Source organism: Heptranchias perlo, chromosome 13, assembly GCF_035084215.1.
Source record: "Heptranchias perlo isolate sHepPer1 chromosome 13, sHepPer1.hap1, whole genome shotgun sequence".
Taxonomy (NCBI): Eukaryota; Metazoa; Chordata; class Chondrichthyes; order Hexanchiformes; family Hexanchidae; genus Heptranchias; species Heptranchias perlo.
In genome coordinates this window covers 45,402,527-45,419,712 of record NC_090337.1, presented here as the reverse complement: position 1 = coordinate 45,419,712, position 17,186 = coordinate 45,402,527, and the positions used below count along the sequence as shown (strand labels likewise).

The 17,186-nt window shown below is 39.5% G+C and overlaps 1 protein-coding gene across 5 annotated transcripts in view; it reads right to left on the bottom strand.

Annotated features, from left to right (window-relative positions):
- dock10 (dedicator of cytokinesis 10) overlaps window positions 1-17,186 on the bottom strand; it is a 262,430-nt gene that overhangs the window by 49,916 nt on the left and 195,328 nt on the right. For 2 of the 5 annotated variants that reach the window (XM_067995400.1, XM_067995399.1), the window contains exons 30-41: window positions 15,343-15,448; window positions 10,946-11,124; window positions 10,311-10,427; window positions 9,897-10,014; window positions 9,477-9,598; window positions 8,528-8,645; window positions 8,036-8,102; window positions 7,053-7,100; window positions 4,624-4,725; window positions 3,978-4,102; window positions 2,712-2,827; window positions 1,982-2,143 (exon numbers count right to left, since the gene is read on the bottom strand). In XM_067995400.1, coding sequence (XP_067851501.1) covers window positions 1,982-2,143; window positions 2,712-2,827; window positions 3,978-4,102; window positions 4,624-4,725; window positions 7,053-7,100; window positions 8,036-8,102; window positions 8,528-8,645; window positions 9,477-9,598; window positions 9,897-10,014; window positions 10,311-10,427; window positions 10,946-11,124; window positions 15,343-15,448 — 1,380 coding nt within the window. The remainder of the gene's footprint in view (window positions 1-1,981; window positions 2,144-2,711; window positions 2,828-3,977; window positions 4,103-4,623; window positions 4,726-7,052; window positions 7,101-8,035; window positions 8,103-8,527; window positions 8,646-9,476; window positions 9,599-9,896; window positions 10,015-10,310; window positions 10,428-10,945; window positions 11,125-15,342; window positions 15,449-17,186) is intronic. The other 3 variants (XM_067995403.1, XM_067995402.1, XM_067995401.1) reach the window with 2 other exon arrangements.

Sequence of the window (17,186 nt, the reverse complement as noted above, 5' to 3'; positions counted from 1 at the left end):
TCACTCAACCTACCACCACCTGTGATGCAGCCACAGGGCATGCATCACATATGTGCAGTAGGAAGCGTAAGGCAAACGTGTCGTGAGCATGAAGGGGATGCACAAGGGTGTCTGAGGGTTTGTCATGGGTGTTACCTATATTGAATTTCAGAACAACTCACATCACACGTTATATTGGCACCACCACTGCCATATCTCCGTGAATCCTGTCTGTTTTGTGCAATAATGCCCGCTCCTGGGTATCACTATGAGGACCCACCACTGATGCCACCCATTGTGTCACTGCAGAGTAGGTGCAGGTGTATTTGCAGGGCTCTTCCGCGCAGACGACTGAGAGACATCGGCGGTGTACCCGGCTGCACCCTGGAAGAATGCGGAGGAGAAGGTGTGGAGGGCAGTGGTGACTTTGACAGCGACAGGTAAGCAGTTGGTGCTGGGGCCAGCCAGGAGCAGCTCGGCATGAAAGAGGCTGCAGATGTCCACGACTACATGTCGAGTGAATCTGCGCCTCCGTGTGCACTGCTGCTCGGAGAGGTCCGGGGAGCTGCGCCTCGGTCTGTGGACCCTGTGGCGAGGGTAGTGCCCTCTGCGACGCGTCTCTCTCTGCGGTAGCCCTCCCTCCTGCTGTACAGGTGGATGTGTCACAGCACTCTGTTGTGGAGCTCCACGTGTCAGAGGTGGACGGCGTGGATGGCGAGGCTGGTGATGCTGTTCGCCCTCCGAGGGGGTCATGACTGCAGCTACGACGGCCCCCATCCACAATATGTACATCTGAGGGGGTCTGCAAGGTAGGCACATGTCTCCGGACCCCGGGGTGAGTGTGCAGGTTGGTGACTTTGACCGTCAGGAGGGGGGTGGTGGAGGCCACACTTTGTCCCAAGTGACAGAGCGGCCTCCTGCAATGGGTGAGGGTCTCCCCCCCACCCCCACCTGTCAAATGGACCTTTGCAGCTGCCACAGGCTGACGGCTGCAACACGTTCAGTTCAACTAGGACTGTTTCCCCCAGTGTGTGAAACAGTCCCATGTTTCACCAAAATCACAAACAGTCCCTTAATCAGGTCAGTTAATGACCTGAACAAGCGAAATAAATACTGTCAAGTGGCATCCCGCTGGCTTTAATTGCCTGCGGGATTCCCACCAGCGGGGGCTACGCACGCACCCCCGCACGTCATCGGGGAACCTGGAAGTGGGCGGGATCGTGGCGCGATCCAGTCACGTGCCTGGAGATCGGGATTTTCGGGGCCCCCCCGCTGGAAACGCACAGGAAACCCGCCGGTAAAATCGAGCCCATGGTCACTGAATAATTCAAATTGCTTTTTTACTACGTGATATTCTGGGATTTTAGTTAGGATTTTCATGTTTGAATTCTGCTACTCTTGTCCATTCTTCTGTGAACGCTCCAAATCAGGGCCTTGATAGGTTCCTTTACATATGTATGCAATTTTACCTCTTACTTTTTTAATGTCTGGGAGGCACAACAAGAATGCAGGCAACATGTACCAGGCTGGAGGTAGGTACTTGGAAGGGGCTCATGCATTCTGACGAAAGGTCTTCCTCCTGGAACGTTAACTCTGTTCCTTTCTCCACAGATGCTGCCCGACTTGCTGAGTTTTTCCAGCATTTTCTGTTTTATATTAGCTGCACTACGGTGGTCCTGAACTTTGGTTGCACTGGAAGAGGATTGGTCATGGAGTTTGATAGAGCTACTGTGAGGGACCTGGAATTTGACAGCACTAGGATAAAGGAGGGGTTGATATTGTTTCCTGCTGGCAGTGTGATTCAAATTATAAGCAAGAAAAATATGTGGTGCTGAAATGGGAGACAGAAAATGTTCTGTGCACGCTATTGTATCATTTTTATAATATTAGAGATTTATTGCCAATTATTATATTATCAGACAGTGTGAATTTATATGATTCTCCCATCAGATGCACACAGTAATGCAGGAATGTTCTGGTATTCAACACTATACATCGGTACCTTGGAAACAAATAGCCTGAGAGCTGCAAATACATGCTTCAGAGCAGCTGATGACTGATTAACTTGCAGGAACAGCAAGTAGGTGTCAAAGATTCTCTTCATCATGGAATTCTGTCCATCATCCTGTTGTAGTTGTTTCTGTAAAGTCAGATAAGAGCGAGCCTAATTGATGTATATTAATGGAAAACCATAAGTTCTTCAGACTATAAATGACATGATATAAAATACCACCTACACTTACAGGTTGGATCAAACTAGACATTCTTGAAAAGAAAGATCCAGCAATTTTTTTTAAGATACTTTATGCAACATTAAACCTACATTAAATACTTTCTGCCTTACTCCAAGAACAAATATTAAAGCATCATTCTGAGCTGCAGATTAACTAACATAACCGTGGGTAAAAGTTAACAGGATGTTTTTGCAAGCTATAAAAAAGTTAGTTTAGGGTATAAAAGACACTGTTATAAATGTGAACTTGCAATTTGTACAAAAAAGGATAGTTTACAAGGTATGGTTTTCCATAACCCCTATGAGTTATAATTAATTTTCATGTCTGAGGTAAAACATCGATTATGCTACTTGTATAATTACAGCAGCAGGACTATGTTAGCACCAATTTTCTTGACTATATATTTAACAGCGTCTTTAGTATATCAATGCAGTATGGAGTTCATATATCATTGATGTATTTTATCAGCAAAACAAATATGGATGCCATCATAACTACCTGGTGGTTCTGAGTGAAAAGACAGATGATCTCAAGCACTGTGATACAGACCTCTGTCGCAATATTTGCTTCTATATCTATAAGGTGCAAGGTGTCCATCTCAGTTGGAGCACCATCTAAACAAATGGAAGATCAAAGTCAGTCATCAAGCTGTACTGAGGTAATACAAAGTTAATGCTGATTTTTGTTCTGATACATACAAATTTATATGATGTAATTTTGTGAAATTTGCTAGATGGGCACACAGGTCAAAGTTGGCTGACAACACCATAGGACCAATTCTGCAACCTGCACCCTCACTTAGCAAGATCCATACTGGGAGTGTAGGCTCACAAAATTACCTCCATAATATATCATCAGACTCAAAATAAATAATGAATTGAAACAGGCTAAAAGGGAACACCTCAATCTGTCTGCCTATTGTGCTTCATATATAATTATTAGAAAGTGAAATGTCACAAAAGCACCAACAGCTGAGAATTATATGCTTCAGCTGGTGTCCATTTACACACTTTAGAATTAACTTCAAAAGAAGGCTGTATAGATGCTTGTCTTATGAGCATAGGAGAGTGCAGGATCGCAAGAAACTGCAGTCTATCTGGCCAGTGCCAAAAACTAATCTCTCTCAGTTGCTCATTTCCTGAAATATCTATCCAATTCCCCCTTCACTATCTCCCAGGGGAGTCCATTCCTCACACTCACCATCCTCTGCATAAACTGTCTTTGTATTTTCACTCTTCTAAGCTTTAGTCCTTTCTAAAGTTTGTGTCCATTTTGAATGTATTATCAGGGTTTAATTTATCTATTCCCTCAACCTCACATACGAATCCCACTGTGGATGTGCACCGTCAGTTTTTCCAACTTGACTCTGTTGTGCATTCCCTTGGCCCGCCCCACTCCAGCATTTGTGGCAGAGCCTTTGGCCATCTTATCCATAGACTGTGGAATTCTTCTCCCACACTCAACTTTTCTGCATCTTTTCCCACCTTCAGAAATATTCTAAAAACCTACTTTTTTGGCAGTACCATCAGCCATCTTCCCAAATTCCTCTCCCGACTTTTACTGAGGTCTAACCCCGATTTGTAAAGCACCTTTGGATAATTTTGCTACTTTAAAAGCAATATATAAATGCAAGTTGTGAGTTTGATAAGTTACTTGGCCTTTTCGCATTCAGTATGATTTACAATATTTTAACTGGGCACACGAGGCGATATTTCACACGCGAAAAGAAGAAGTTGTTAATACTGAAGTGTTTTTTTTACATACTGGTCATTATGTTGGAGGCGTCCATCATTTGCAACAGTTTTGGGTTTGATAGTGCGTTCTTTCCACGTATTATAGGCATAGTCTGGGACCTTCCGTGTCTGTGGCTGTCATGGCCTGAATGTATCCTGGCAAAGAGGCACAACAGAATCTAAAGTACAAATATCTTACGTTTTTAAACTCCCTGCAGTTATCACTAGTTATTTATAAATAAAATTGTTGCTAAACTTGAAATCTCACTATTTGAGGAGAACAGCTCTTTTCCTCTCATTTATATATCTCAATTATCCTTTCTTTCAGATTTTCTGCAAATACATTGATATAACCACATCAAATGCAGGGTGACAAATATATCCATTTTTCTCTGAGGTTAAGGTGGATGTTAATCGGGAGTGATTAATTGTTTTTTTCCTTGCTATTTATTTTATGATGAAATATGGCATTGAGTACAAAATGCAACCAATTGCTGTAATCAACTCAAGGACTTACTCCAGCATAAAACATGCTAGAGTTATTACTATCAGTAGCTAACAACCACTTTAGGAATTTAGCCATTTACCACACACTAATGATGCTATCTTGGGCAATCATATCACTCATTTAATTATCTAATAAGGCCAAACAATAAATAACCAATAAAATAAGTTACCATTGAGAGAGAAGACCAGTACTTTGATGAGTCGGGTTAGACCCTTTGAGAGTTCCATTACTCTGGCTGGCTTGTGCGAGTTTAGCTGCAGCTGCTAACTTCCTGTTTCAATTAAACACAATAAGATGAAGGTTGTGTATATTAAAAAAAAGTACAAAATAGTTCTTGAACACTGAGATAGATTGAGAAAAGTTTATTAGCAACTGCCAATATTCAAAATCTGCAACAAAAACAAAAAATGCTGGAAATATGCAATAGGCCCTTCACCATCTGAAAAGAGAAAATATAACACAGCGATCATAATGCTTTGTCATGAAGCAAAGCTTCATATTTTATCATTGCAGATCGATTGAACCTTTACTCTCTCCCATCCCAGTAATCCCCCTGATCTCACCTTATGTTTGCTCCCTGATGTCCAAGGGTGCACAGTTGAGTATACCTGATGCATAACTGGTTTATTCATCCATCGCTAGATCTGTCTGGACTATATCAAGTGCAGTAAGGCCACACCTTCCTCTGCCAAAACCATCCACTACTCCAGGATCATTCTGGAGAGCAAAGATAACCCCTGGCTTCTGTTCTCTACTATTAACCATCTCCTCATACTCTTCTTCCCTGTCCTTTTTGCCCTCACCTCCAATAATAATAAGTATAAGAAGCTCACAGACTTGTTTCTCACTAAGAATGACTCTATCCACTGCTGCATTCAACTTTACAACCCAAAAACATGTGACATGCATTACAATTTCTCCCATGTGTTTCCAACAAAATGATTAATAAGTGAATAGTAATCACCGTGTAAGCAGTCCTACACTAATTCAGAAAAAAAATACTGATACAGGGAATAAAAACTAGCAAAAGAGAGCAAATACTACAATTAAATACAACATGTAATAAACAAAATCACTATAAAGGCTGTAGGCACAGACAGCCTCTATGTGCAGCGCCCAGGCAAGTACCAATGAGCAAGGGACAGTGTGTGGAACAAGTGTGCAGCATTCCAAATTTACTGCCTAGACTCCAAGGGGCAGGAGAGAATAACACAATAACAGGAAAATCTGCCCACTGTGTTAAGCAACCTACTGTGCGTTGCTGAAAACATGTGTAAAATCCACCTCACTTCATGAATTCTTTTTTATCTTCCTTCATTTCTCTTAAAATTCCCAGTTCTTTCCAATAATGGTTCACATATTGATCTGTTACCATCTCTATTTCTACAACCTACTGCCTATTTTAATACATTGATCATTCTGAGACCTGTAAGACTTGTGAGTGAAGACAATTTACAATTTTGAACAGGGCAATTGCTGTGGATTATATAGATGTGTGCATTAAAACTGTATTTATAAATTTACTTCATGGTGGTAACATGGAATACTACCGTAAGACTAGACAATTTGTATCCAAAGGGGAAGTTCTCTTAGTATATATATAAGCCGTTAGTATATATATTTCATTATTGCATTGTATGTGAAAATATCAATGCATTAAATAACTCTACATAATAATTTTTCCAATATAATATTGAAATATTTTTTCTTTGGGAAAACTGTGCTGTGGAATTGGCAGCATATTAAATTTTGTGACACTGCTTGATTTTTTCATTTTCATATGACATTTGAAGGAATCCATTGAATTAGAAATTCATACATAGTGCAACGTGACACAAATAGTTTTGGCTGATATTTAAATATTTTGATTAAAAATAATAAATTCACATAATACATTCCCATCAGGTCATACCAGAGAATGCGATTCTTTTTCTCGCCCCACTAAAATGTATTAGGCTTTCACAATGGAACTCCATGATCATCCACAACAAAACTAATTCTTTCATCCCCTTCCCCCTTGCCAATTTACTCTCTTCCCCTCCTAAAGGTAAGGAATCTTACAACACCAGGTTATAGTCCAACAGTTGGTGTTGTAAGATTCCTTACATTTGTCCACCCCAGTCCATCCATCATGCCTCCTAAAGGTGTTGACCCCTTGCTGGAGTGCAGTTTCCAAAGGTGCTGTGTGCTTTCCTATACCTTCTCTAAGTGTTATTCATATGCGAGTCCTAATTGTGAGGGTCAGCAGCTGATTCAATATACACATCCAACAGGGATAACTGGATCGCAATCAGGAACAGGAACCTTTGTATCCAGAGATCCACATCCTATTGAATTCAACTGTCTCATACAATTATCACCTTCTACACCACAAGTTTTTCTCCTCCTATCCACTATCCTGCTGCGTCCACTTGTAGCATCTGCCCGGCTGAGGTCAATTAAGGAGCACAGAACAGGAATCAAACCTGTAACATCCCTGGTCTGCATGGCTGCTGTTAGGTGCTGAATAGACTGTTGGTCCTTCAGTGGAGCTAAGAACAAGTTATTCAAAAGTAATTGAAGTGTTCTGCAAACTCATAGCATTGTAAATATCATTACCTTGCTACATGCCTCTTTCCTAGAAATCTGAAATGTTGAATACAAACTCTGAAAGAAAACAAAAAAAAGGTTTCAGTAAGAAATGGTCACTCTCCGTGATGTTACTGTAAAATAATTGCCTGATGCTTTCAGTTTAGTATTTGCTTCTGGAAACCAAGTGTTATGTCAAGGATTTCACACTGGGCCGATGATGAAGAGACAAACAGATGTACATAGACAATTTCTCCTGCCAAGTTGTGTGCTGCTGATGTCAGTGTCATTTAATTCACAGCAGTACTTTAGAAATTTTCAACATTAAAAACATTTAAAATGTTTACTTCCCCCTTGTGCATCTAGGAATCACTTGTTTAAATTGGATACTGATTTTTTTTTGAATATCTAGCAGAATTTAAAAATAAATTCATGTATACATTTAACCTTCATTAACGGAGATATAAATGTAGAATATAGAATGCAATAAAAGGTATGATAATGCTTTTATATCCACAGATATTTAAATCCTATTGAATTCAATTGTTTTATACATTTATCATTTCCCAGACCACAATTTTAAACATGAATTTTTACCCCGTCTTAGTTTCCACTTCACCGCACAGGCCCCAGTCAACCAGGGGAAACAGCAAGCTGCAGCTATTGCCATTCTGTAAATGGCCACTAGGAGATTTCTCCTCCCTTCTTGTGGAGAAGCTCCAAACCCCGGCTTACCACCACATAATGACATAGAGGAGATCTAGGACTCATCATGCAGGGAATTTAGGAGACAGACCCCACCTCCCCCCCCCCATCCCACCTGTCAGTGGCACAGTAATTTGATAAAATGTTGCAGTGTGCCATCATGCCATTACAGCTCACGGTTACAGCTCTACACTTATTTGAAACAACCTTTACGTACATCTCGAGTGCATTTTTACTCGTTTAAAATTCCAGAACTTAGGCGTATATCAGATGACTAAAAAAATGAGAATTGAATAGTTTCCACTTACTCTAAAATATTGAAGAAATCCATTAGTTCTGAATATGGTGCTTTGCACCAGTAGGCTTTCAGAATCTCTGGAAAGAAGCATACACATGATTTCATTATTATGTAGTTTGTACCATCCCCAGACAATTTAACTGTTAATGTCTTTAATGTTATAAACATTAAAAAATGTAAAAATTGTTCATTAGTTTAGGATTTAAGCTTACAATTAACTGTAAAACCTTACTTTGTGGGTAGAGGCATTTAGTTTTTATAGATTTTGTGATGTAACAAAATCCATAAAAGTATCTTTGCAGCCTACATGTCTTCAGTAAAGTATCAAATTATTTTTTCCCTTTCACAAAGGAAATGTAATCCCATAAATATAAAATATTATGAAAACACTACATTTAAACACAATGAAATTACAGTACCAAATAAATTCATCAATGACTATCAGAATTACGCAGAGGAGCCAGTTGTCTGAGCCTCATGATGTCAGGAAGCAGAGCCTTACCCTCAGAAACAGTTTTCATAATGTGAAGGAAGCATGTAAGCAGACTTCTCATTTCAGCTTGATCTAATTTGTCAAATCGAATAGCTGATCCAATTAAAGACAATGGTCTTGAATAAGCCTGGAGAGTTAAAAGCATTGTTACTAAAGTAATGTGTGACTGCGCTGTATTTATTTTTCTATTAGAAGATCTCAAGTTGACCTTTAACTGATATATATCTAGCATTTACAGCAGGGACGCTCACTCATTTTTTTACCACGAGCCACACTAATGAGTTGTGACTTGCGACTTGCCTGAGGACCACTTTTTCAAACCTATCATACACTTCTTTAAACATTTTTTTTTAATAAACCCATTTTGTCTCTCCTGAATGTGAGCTCCAATGATATCTCAGAGTTGTGAAATAAAGCATGGAGACACATGGAGTAGCACATCTGCAAAAGCTCAAGAGCAATTGAGCTGCTAGTGGCCGACAAGCTATAATATGGATATCACTGTTTTACATGAAGATGGATCTAATTGCAATCAAGTACACTTGCCGACTATATAACATATGAACCTTTATCCTGCTATGTGGGAGAGTTACACCAGCAATTGGTCACCCTCGAACACTGATTTTTAGTCACTAGTGACTTGTGGCACCAGGCAGGAAGCAACCAATTTGCCTTGCAGACTGTTTGCCAGTAATGAGCACCATTTACAATGGCCATGGAGGAAAAATACATTGCCCAAATTTGTTTTCCCTCTAGGCCAGGAGAACAACATGAAGTGGGAAGCCTGGAAGTAATGATATAAAATGGATACAAATCCCAACAAGAAAAGTCTCATGCATCAGAAATGCAGCAATATCCACTGCTTTTACACGGCTCTGTCTGAAATAAGATAAACAAAAAAGCTGATCTCATGTCTCCAAATAACGTGAAAACCACAATTCACTTCTTTAAATTATACCTTTTCACAGGAATCAGGTTTCTCAATCATTTTCTCACATGCACCTGAGGTAGAATCCAGACTACCAAGTGAACCTCTGGAGTCTGCGTGGGACACCGTTGAAATAGCTACAGATGAAAAAACTAAAAATAGTACCATTAATGTCACTAGTATGTAATTAATTTTAATTAAAAAAAATACTGAATATGTGTTTGCATTCTAGATTTAATTACAATTGCTTAATAATACTTATATATTTTTTAAATTAACTGTATTCTACGAATTACTTTTCTTACTGTCAATTAATCTAATTTGCAAAATCACCATCTAACAGATAATGGGCAAATAAAACCAGTGCAGCAAAGCTTAAGTTGGATATATGGGAGTAAATTTATGAGGGAAAAAAATCTGTGTATCAATCTAAAAGGATTTACAACATACCTGCTATTGAATTCAAAACATCTTTTGAGACCGAACTTTCCAGTGAATTTGTATTCCTTGTTGGTGTGGTTGATTGATTCTGTGATCCACCGGCAATACTCAAGTCATCCCTGGAACCCTATAATTTAGAGAACAATTTTCTAAAATAACAATTCCACTTTTAGTTATCATCAAAGTATATGCTCTAATGTTAGTGAATTGTACTTATAATAAAATTATAGATTTCTGTACTATGCCAATTACAATACCAGCAAATTAACAACATTTCCAGAATTATATATTAACACAGTATCTAAAAAGACAAAACTAGCATTACATATGTATTATTTTATATATGTCAGGATAGGTCACAAAATTGTTAGCCGTCATTACTCTAGCCTTAGTCACTCCTTGATGTGATTCTGACACACTAACCGGATTAGAGGAACTGAGATTGAATGGAAACATGTCCTTCATAAAGATTCGTGGAAGGTTGTCGAGAAGTATTCCATACAATGGCAGGTACAAAGTGGCTATCAGTTCCTGTTGAATCTAGAACGAAAGTATAAATGTTAGCCAAGTTAATCCAAAAAAATGAAAGAAGAAATCTAAGTCTCTGTCACTTTATGTAACATTTGGATCTTGCTCTCAAGATATTTCATTCTTAATCTTTTCCATCCCATTTATTTCTCTCCCTTCTTTCAGTTCCCTAGTAATGACCACAGTTCTCCTGCTGAGAGATGGACAGGCAATCAGACTCTGCCAATGCAACCATTTAACCAGGTGCTAGAAGGTTGTAAGAACAGGCCCAGGATTCTTCATCCTCCAACCCTTCCTTCCTTTCTGCTGGGAAGCACAAGGCCTCTATTTGGCACTCCATCCACCCCCCCCCCCCAAATCTAAACAGCACCACTTCAGTTGGAAGCTGGTCAAGTGGAGAATCAAATTTGTTTCAATTTTAAAACAATTTAGAATGTTAACCTTTTAATTGAAAAGTCAGAGCTTTTTAAAGCATCACTAAACAGAGGTGTCTGTACGATCAATACACCATAAATAGATTCATTATTTACCTTTTCTTCATATCTGTCATCAAAGGAATGTTTTGCCATAACATTTTTAAGGACAGCAATAGCAAGATGTCGAATATCTTGGTCTTCCTGAAGTGCAAATCCAACTTCACGGAGCAACAACCCAATGAGAAAATGACTACGACAAAATTCATTGGTCAAGGTGTATTCTGGTTGTGTGCCTATATCAGAGATAATAATACATCTCTCAACAACAATTTGCATCAACATAGCTCCTTTAACATAGAAAAATGCCCCAAGGTTCTTCACAGAGGTATAAGGGGAAAAAACTAGATGCTGTTCTAAATAAGGAGGGGTGACCAAAAGCTTGGTTAAAAGGGGTTTTGGAGGAGGGTCTGCAAGAAGGAGAGAAAGATAGAGAGGCAGCGAGGTTTAGGGTGGGAATTCCTGAGCATGGGGCCAAGGCAGCTGAAGGCAGAGTCACCAATGGTGGGGTCGGAAGGTCAGCTTGACATCAAAAAGGTCACTGAGGTTGCCAACAGTCTGGTTCAGCCTGAAACATTGGCTTGAAAGGGGGATGGGAATTGGTGACGAGGGTGCGATTTTGTGGTGAGGGCCAAATACGATGGCTTCGGTCTTCCCAAGGTTTAGCTGGAGAAAATGGAGGCTCATCCAAAACTGAATGTTGGACAAGCTGTGACTATAAAAACTAGCATAACCACCTACTTTTAAAATGGTTTCACTTTCACTTCTGAAAAAAAATGATAAGCTAAAGAAATCCCTTAGTCATGAAATGTGAACTCAAAGAACAAAGGTTCTATTTATTTAAATGTTGATTCCTGGTTCTTACAACAAATTTCAAGAACATTATGGGTGAAGAATTTTCCAGGCTACTCTGTGCAGCATCTTCATCAATTCAAAAAGTATGGGGTAAAATTTCCACGGGGCTTCTCCTGATCTCCTGTCGTAAACCCATTCCTCTTGCGTATCCACCAATCTCCTACTGTAGTAATGGTGGAAGATTGGAAGAAACCTTGAGGAAATTCCACGTGTACATATTTGTAATTTTAATACACACGATGACAGAGCAATTCTTCCCCGATGTGGTTTTTCTAATTGACTGGTGATGTTGCCTGTGCAGCATCATGGAAAGTAATGTATCCTGGTCTATGCAGTTTCAAGTATAACTTCCCACTTTTAACTTCTACACTAATTAGCTTTGATCTGAATACAGTTTCGGGGGTAGAATTACTATGGGGGTTCTCTGATTTCCTACCGTATCTTTGGCAGAAACCCCAGAGAATTAATTCTTGGGGTCCTGGGCATCAAAAAGATTCATGGTCCCTCCACACCACCTGCACAACCATCCCCCCAATCAATTAAAACACAAACATGTAGTAAGATGCATGAAGAAACAGGCCAGTAGAATACTTACACACTGCATTAATAATAAGGCGAATCATATCACTTTATATTACGTTTAATTGAAACTGATCCAAAGGTTGTTTGCAATTTTTCTGCGTTACATTGAGGTTTACTGAGGGCCTCATAATTGGCTGGTGCCCTTGGGAATGGGTCCCACAGACCCTTACACTAATCCGCCCCTATGTTTAAGTAGTTTCTCCGGGATTTCCGCTGATCTTCTGCCTAAGTTATGGCGAGAGATCAGGAAACCCCCATGGAAGTTCTACTCCTTGGTGCATTGTCTCATGATAATATTTTCTCCATCATTATTATCTACTTCATTCACAAAATGCTATACGAATAGATAATTTTGTTTAAACGAAACAATGGAACATATGAGTGCAAAAAGAAAAATGGGCGAATGGTGCCTGCAGTGCATCCTATTCAAACCTAATTTTACATCTGGACCAGTGAAAGGATTAATAAATATTCTGACTGGTCTTAAATGATTTATGACCAACATACATGGAAACATTTTTATCTATATATGTTAGTGTGGATACAAAATTGGCCAGGGGACAGAGAGTGGAGAGTAGCGATGAATGGTTGTTTTTCAGATTGGAGGGAAGTATACAGTGGTGTTCCCCAGGGGTCAGTATTAGGACTACTGCTCTTTTTGATATATATTAAATGACCTGGACTTGGGTTTGGAGGGTATAATTTCAAAGTTTGCAGATGACACAAAACGTGGAAATGTAGTAAACAATATGGAGAACCAAGACAGATTGATGAAATGGACAGACACATGCCAGATGAAATTTAGCGCCGAGAAGTGTGAAGTGATGCATTTTGTTAGGAAGAATGAGGAGAGGCAGTATAAACTAAATTGTACAATTTTAAAGGAGGTGCAGGAACAGAGGGACCTGAGGTGTACGCACACAAATTTTTGAAGGTGGCAGGCCAAGTTGAGAAGGCTGTTAAAACAGCATATTGGGCTTTATTAATAGAGGCATAGAGAACAAAAGCAAGAAAGTTATGCTAAACTTTTATAAAACAATGGTTAGGCCTCAGCTGGAGTATTGTGTTCAATTCTGGGCATCACACTTAAGGAAGGATGTCAAGGCCTTAGAGAGGGTGCAGAGGAGATTTGCTAGAATTGCACCAGGAACAAGAGAATTCAGTTATGTGGAGAGACTAGAGAAACTGGGGTTGTTCTCCTTAGAACAAGGAAGGTTCAGGGGAGATTTGATAGAGGTGTTCAAGATCATGAATGGTTTTGTAAAGAATCTTACAACACCAGGTTATAGTCCAACAAATTTATTTGAAAATCACAAGCTTTCGGAGGCTTTCTCCTTCGTCAGGTGAATGTGGAAAAATGTTTCCACATTCACCTGACGAAGGAGAAAGCCTCCGAAAGCTTGTGATTTTCAAATAAATTTGTTGGACTATAACCTGGTGTTGTAAGATTCTTTACATTTGCCAACCCCAGTCCATCACCGGCATCTCCACATCATGAATGGTTTTGACAGATTAAATAAGGAGAAACTATTTCCAGTGGCAGAATGGTCAGTAACCAGAGGACACAGATATAAGGTGATCGACAAAAGAGTTAAAGGCGACATGAGGAAACATTTTTTTATGCAGCAAGTTGTAATGATCTGGAAAGCACTGCCTGAAAGGGTGGTGGAAACAGATTCAATAGTAACTTTCAAAAGGGAATTGGATAAATACTTGAAGGGAAAAAAAATACATGGCTATGGGGAAAGAGCAGGGGATTGGGACTAATTGGATAGCTCTTTCAAAGAGCCAGCACAGGTACGATGGGCCGAATGGCTTCCTCCTGTACTATACCTACTATGATACTATGTATGTAACAGTATAACTGGGGAGAATGATGGCACCAACAGTGTTAATAAAACCATAGCCTGTGTTGCCACTTTTTATCAAAGCTACTAAAGCTTAAAAACATATCGCTCAGTTGCGTTTCCCATCCTCGATGAAACAAATCTAAATTACTATTAGTCATTAATGAGTTTTCTGCACTATTGCACATATTGACAGCCATGTGCATTTCCTACTGAACAGACTAAGTGCTAGACAACATCTGCACTGCTGGTTGCAATTGAGTCATGTTCAGTTTAGAAATGCTACAAAGCTAAGACTATGCTTACCAATACCTGCCAATTGCAGTGACGTCACGGCGCCCTGATTAACATTAAATGGAAATCACAGAGGAGAAAACTAAAAATGTTCAGCCACATAGGTTGTCTATAAACTTATACTATTTTCTTTCCTGTTAGAAATGACTGCTGGATATATATGCATATATGCAAACTTATCTGAAGAAGTACAAATACATGATGGCAATTAAAATCCCCATGTACAAACGTAGCAATTTATATTTTGTGGTAAACTTTCAGTCAGATAAGGGACATTGGTGCTGGAAATATAGTGCCATTCAATGCTTGCCATTGATTATGAGTATCAAGCACTCCCAGGCCAGATATAGCATTGGCCAGATACATAATAAAGCTCCCTCAATTCTGCACCAAACAAATCTTAAGCTTCAACTTTAACAAGGTGATTCTTTCACTAATTCCCACAGTACTAATTCTTGTGGCTCTTCAGAATGAGATTGCTGATTTGTGTCAAACTAGGCACAGTTTTGTAGTATGAACTCACACTTATTAGAAACTGGATTGAGATGACTCAGACTCTTTTCACATAGTACTCTTAAAGCCCAGAGAGAAGTCTTTCACTCCATCCATTTGGAAATGATTTGAAACCTGCCCCAGAGAGGGGAAAGAACAGTGTTTCAATCCATCTCACCTATGTATTGCTGTTAGTCCCCAACAAAAAATTGTGAAACACATATTGCTTGCAGTTGGCAATCGACACAGCAAAGGTACAACAAAAAATTAAAAACTTCAAGCTAATCTGTAAGAATTGTTGGGGCCCTGGGCACCAAAAGATTCCGCAACCCCCTACACAACCTCCACCCCACCCCCTGATTCTGAAAAGAAAAGTTGGTTTACCTTTTCCTGATTTATTCTTCAAAATCAGCATCGGCAGGTTGAGGGGAATGAAATGCTCATAGTTGCAAACTTCCTGAAGAAAGTCAAACTTGTATTCAAACAGAGTCTGAAATTAGAAAGTAATAAACATGATTTTTATTTCTTAAGACATTTCAGATGGGAATTCCTACTTTTGCGCTCGCAAGTCCATGATGTACCAATTATTCACTTTAATGGGTGGAAAATTGAGGGCCAGCGAGTACAAAAGCAGAAAACCCTTCATCTCTAAAATAGCACATGACTAATCTCATATGTAGATATAGTATATTTATTTATGTAGTTACAAATCATATTCAGAGGTCCCAGACCATAATCAGATATTTTCTGTATAAGACAGCATTTTACACTCCATTTTGTTGTTTCCTTCCCTGCGCACACATGAAAGATATGCACAATTTCTAAATTTGCAGATGACACAAAACTTGGAAGGGCAGTAAACAATGAGGAGAATAGTGATAGACTTCAAGAGGATATAGACATGGTGGCATGGGCGGACTCGTGGCAGATGAAATTTAACGCAGAAAAATGCGAAGCGATACATTTCGGTAGGAAGAACGAGGAGAGGCAAGATAAACTAGAGGGCCTAACTCTAAAAGGGGTACAGGAACAAAGAGATCTGGGGGTATATGTGCACAAATCATTGAAGGTGGCTGGGCAGGTTGAGAAAGCGGTTAAAAAAGCATATGGGATCCTGGGCTTTATAAATAGAAGCATAGAGTACAAAAGTATGGAAGTCACGATGAACCTTTATAAAACACTGATTCGGCCACAACTGGAGTATTGTGTCCAATTCTGGGCTCCGCACTTTAGGAAAGATGTGAAAGCCTTAGAGAGGGTGCAGAAGACATTTACTAGAATGATTCCAGGGATGAGGGACTTTAGTTACGTGAATAGACTGGAAAAGCTGGGGTTGTTCTCCTTGGAACAGAGGAGATTTGATAGAGGTATTCAAAATCATGAAGGGTTTAGACAGAGTAGATAGAGAGAAACTGTTCCCATTGGCAAAAGGGTCAAGAACCAGAGGACATATATTTAAGGTGATCGGCAAAAGAACCAAAGGTGACATGAAGAAAAACTTTTTTTTAACACAACGAGTGGTTAGGATCTGGAATGCACTGCCCAAGGGGGCGGTGGAGGCAGATTCAATCATGGCCTTCAAAAGGGAACTGGATAAGTACTTGAAAGGACGGGGGAGTGGGACTAGCTGGATTGCTCTTACATAGAGCCAGTGCGAAATCAGTGGGCTGAATGGCCTCCTTCCGTGCTGTAACCTTTCTATGATTCTATGTAAATAATTTTGATTCGAAGGAGTAGATTTTCAACTTACCACCTGGGCGTAAAACGATCATTGCCAATTGACTGCTCATTATGAAATCAAAGGAGTGACCAATTCTCAATTCTGGTTTTATGCCCGGGCAATAAATTGAAAATCGACTCTAAAGTGTCTGTATACAGGTAATCCATCAAGAAAATCCAAGGAAAAATCTATAGCGCATAAGACAATTAACTTCCATTTGTAACATTTTAACTGTTTAGCTTTTCCCTTTCATGTCTTTAATGGGTTTTTCTTCTCTCTCATAGATTTAATTATGTCCTTCTGTTTGTTGCACTGCTTTAGCCTGCTGCCTCTGTTTTTGCTCTCGAGCTACTCCTTTTGATCTCTTGTCTTTATCTCTCTTTTGCTTCTTCTTTCTATTGATTTCTCATCTCTCTTTTCCCAACCACCTTTCTTGCATCAGTCCAGACTAGCCACAATCATATCAGTGCTTCAAATGGCTCTGGCTGCAGTTCACATGGTTTAGAGG